This window comes from Trichechus manatus, unplaced genomic scaffold, assembly GCF_000243295.1.
Source record: "Trichechus manatus latirostris isolate Lorelei unplaced genomic scaffold, TriManLat1.0 scaffold00175, whole genome shotgun sequence".
In the NCBI taxonomy this organism is placed as follows: Eukaryota; Metazoa; Chordata; class Mammalia; order Sirenia; family Trichechidae; genus Trichechus; species Trichechus manatus.
The window spans coordinates 3,941,497-3,943,376 of NW_004444111.1; the positions used below are offsets into that span (position 1 = coordinate 3,941,497).

Below are 1,880 nucleotides of genomic sequence, written 5' to 3' on the forward strand. Positions count from 1 at the left end.
GGCTAGCAAACAAATGTAGAATGCATGTGTTATTTGTGTAAAAATATGGTACTCAACTGGATTTGAAGTGTTCAATATTTATATGTTGAAAGGCAAGGAAAAGGGGTAATGCTATGTTTAAGGCCAGACAACACACACACACAAACACACACGCGCGCGCGTGCGCGCGCACACACACAGAAACAATGTATATTCCAAAATCTAATCAACCTCGCACAGATTAAAAGGGTTCTGCTTTAAGGGAAACAAACCAACAAAATTGACAGCCCAGACTGATATAGGTATCTTTGAATAAATGAGTTGTTGATAATCTACCAGGTGTGGTAAAGTACACAGTACAGAACAACAATGTTAAACATTCATAGGGTGTGCAAAGAGGCCCAACCAGCTTCATGGGTTGCTCTACTGGATGGATGACGAACTGGATACTCTGCTAATTTGGTTAAAATTATCAGAGGCCAGATTAACCATCTGTTAACTTGCTTGGTGAAGTGTTGGGCCATAACTCACTAAAAGACACTTATGAAACATCATCACTATGTCCTCTGTAAATTATGGAGTGTCTCTAAAATACACTCCTGGAAACAGAGAGAGTGTGGCCCTTTGCCTACTGTTGGATGAGAAAAATCCTGAGCCCAATATTTATGTGTCTCTGTGTATCTGTCAGGGTCATGAAAAGTCAGGTACATTGAAAACATGAAATCAGGAGTTGCCCATTAAACTATGGACCTGACTGTGGTTGACTGCTGTTTAGGAGGAAGAATATTGTACAGTGCTCTGCCTGGTGACTCTGGTGGAAGATGTGGTTATGGCAGAATCAGAATGAGCAGACGCCGCTAACCCAAAATTTGGCACAGGGCCAGTGACACCAGCTCCAGAAACCATGGTCTTTCGAACCATCGTAGAGGTTTCAGCAGGAACTTGGTAACTGGATTGCAGAGTGGAAGCAGGTGTTAGTATTCTTTCTGTCACTGTCACATTCTGCCCCACTGCTACACTGGGCATGGCCAGAGAGGGCTGCGCAGCCGAGCTGGGGGCCAGGACCCTCTCTCTTTCCCTCACCATGACATAATGTGCATCTGGTAGATGCTGAGGGACTTCAAGGGAATTCAATACACCCTCACTAGGCTGTATTACTTGTTCAGTGACCAAGACATTACTTTCATTGGCATAATGCTGAGCTACCATAGTAGATGCTGGCGCATACACCCTCTCTGTCACAATAAGGCCCTGTGGTTGTCCAGAATCCAGGATCACAGCGCTTGGTTGGATGGCGGAGCCTGTGGCATAGGATGTTTCCGTCACTAAAATATTACTAGGAACCAATGGATCAGGAAGAGGTACAGCTACCTTTTGACCCTGCCTAGAAGACACGGACCTTTCAGTGACTAGTTCCTGAGTTACTGTCTCTGTCTCTGCTTTTGCTTCATGGAAAGGTTTTGAAACTTGAATGCTACTGCCAGAGGAGTAGTTATTTTCTGAATTAACCATGGTTTGCTCATACTGTGAACGTGAAGCTGTGCTCTTACTTGTTTCTGTGACAGGCTTTTGTCTCTGCTCAATTTCCATACCCATATCTATTTTCTGACCTATGCAAACTTCAGCTAGTGTCTTGAATTTAAATCCCAGATCATCTAAGAAGCGGTCATCTAGCTCTCCTTCAATAAAACTGCAACAGCCAATGGAACCATCTAGGGACTCAGTTTCTTCCTGAGAATAAACCAGAAGGCAATCTTTGGCTGCGTGACTGTCACTGTCTTCAGTGTAAACGGCGGCTTTCTAAAATGCACAAAGAAACAGAGACACATAATTAGTGACATAAGTTCATTTAAAAACAAGATGTCCTATTTCTGCCCCAAATGCATAAACTGAATCTAATC

General features: G+C 43.5%; 1 protein-coding gene across 1 annotated transcript in view; it reads right to left on the reverse strand.

Annotated features, from left to right (window-relative positions):
• Positions 1 to 750: 750 nt before the first annotated feature.
• The window catches only part of DSG2 (desmoglein 2), a 71,684-nt gene continuing 70,554 nt past the window's right edge, over positions 751 to 1,880 (reverse strand). Inside the window, exon 15 of the mRNA XM_004386904.1 lies at positions 751 to 1,779. Within this exon, the coding sequence (XP_004386961.1) occupies positions 751 to 1,779 (1,029 nt within the window). The remainder of the gene's footprint in view (positions 1,780 to 1,880) is intronic.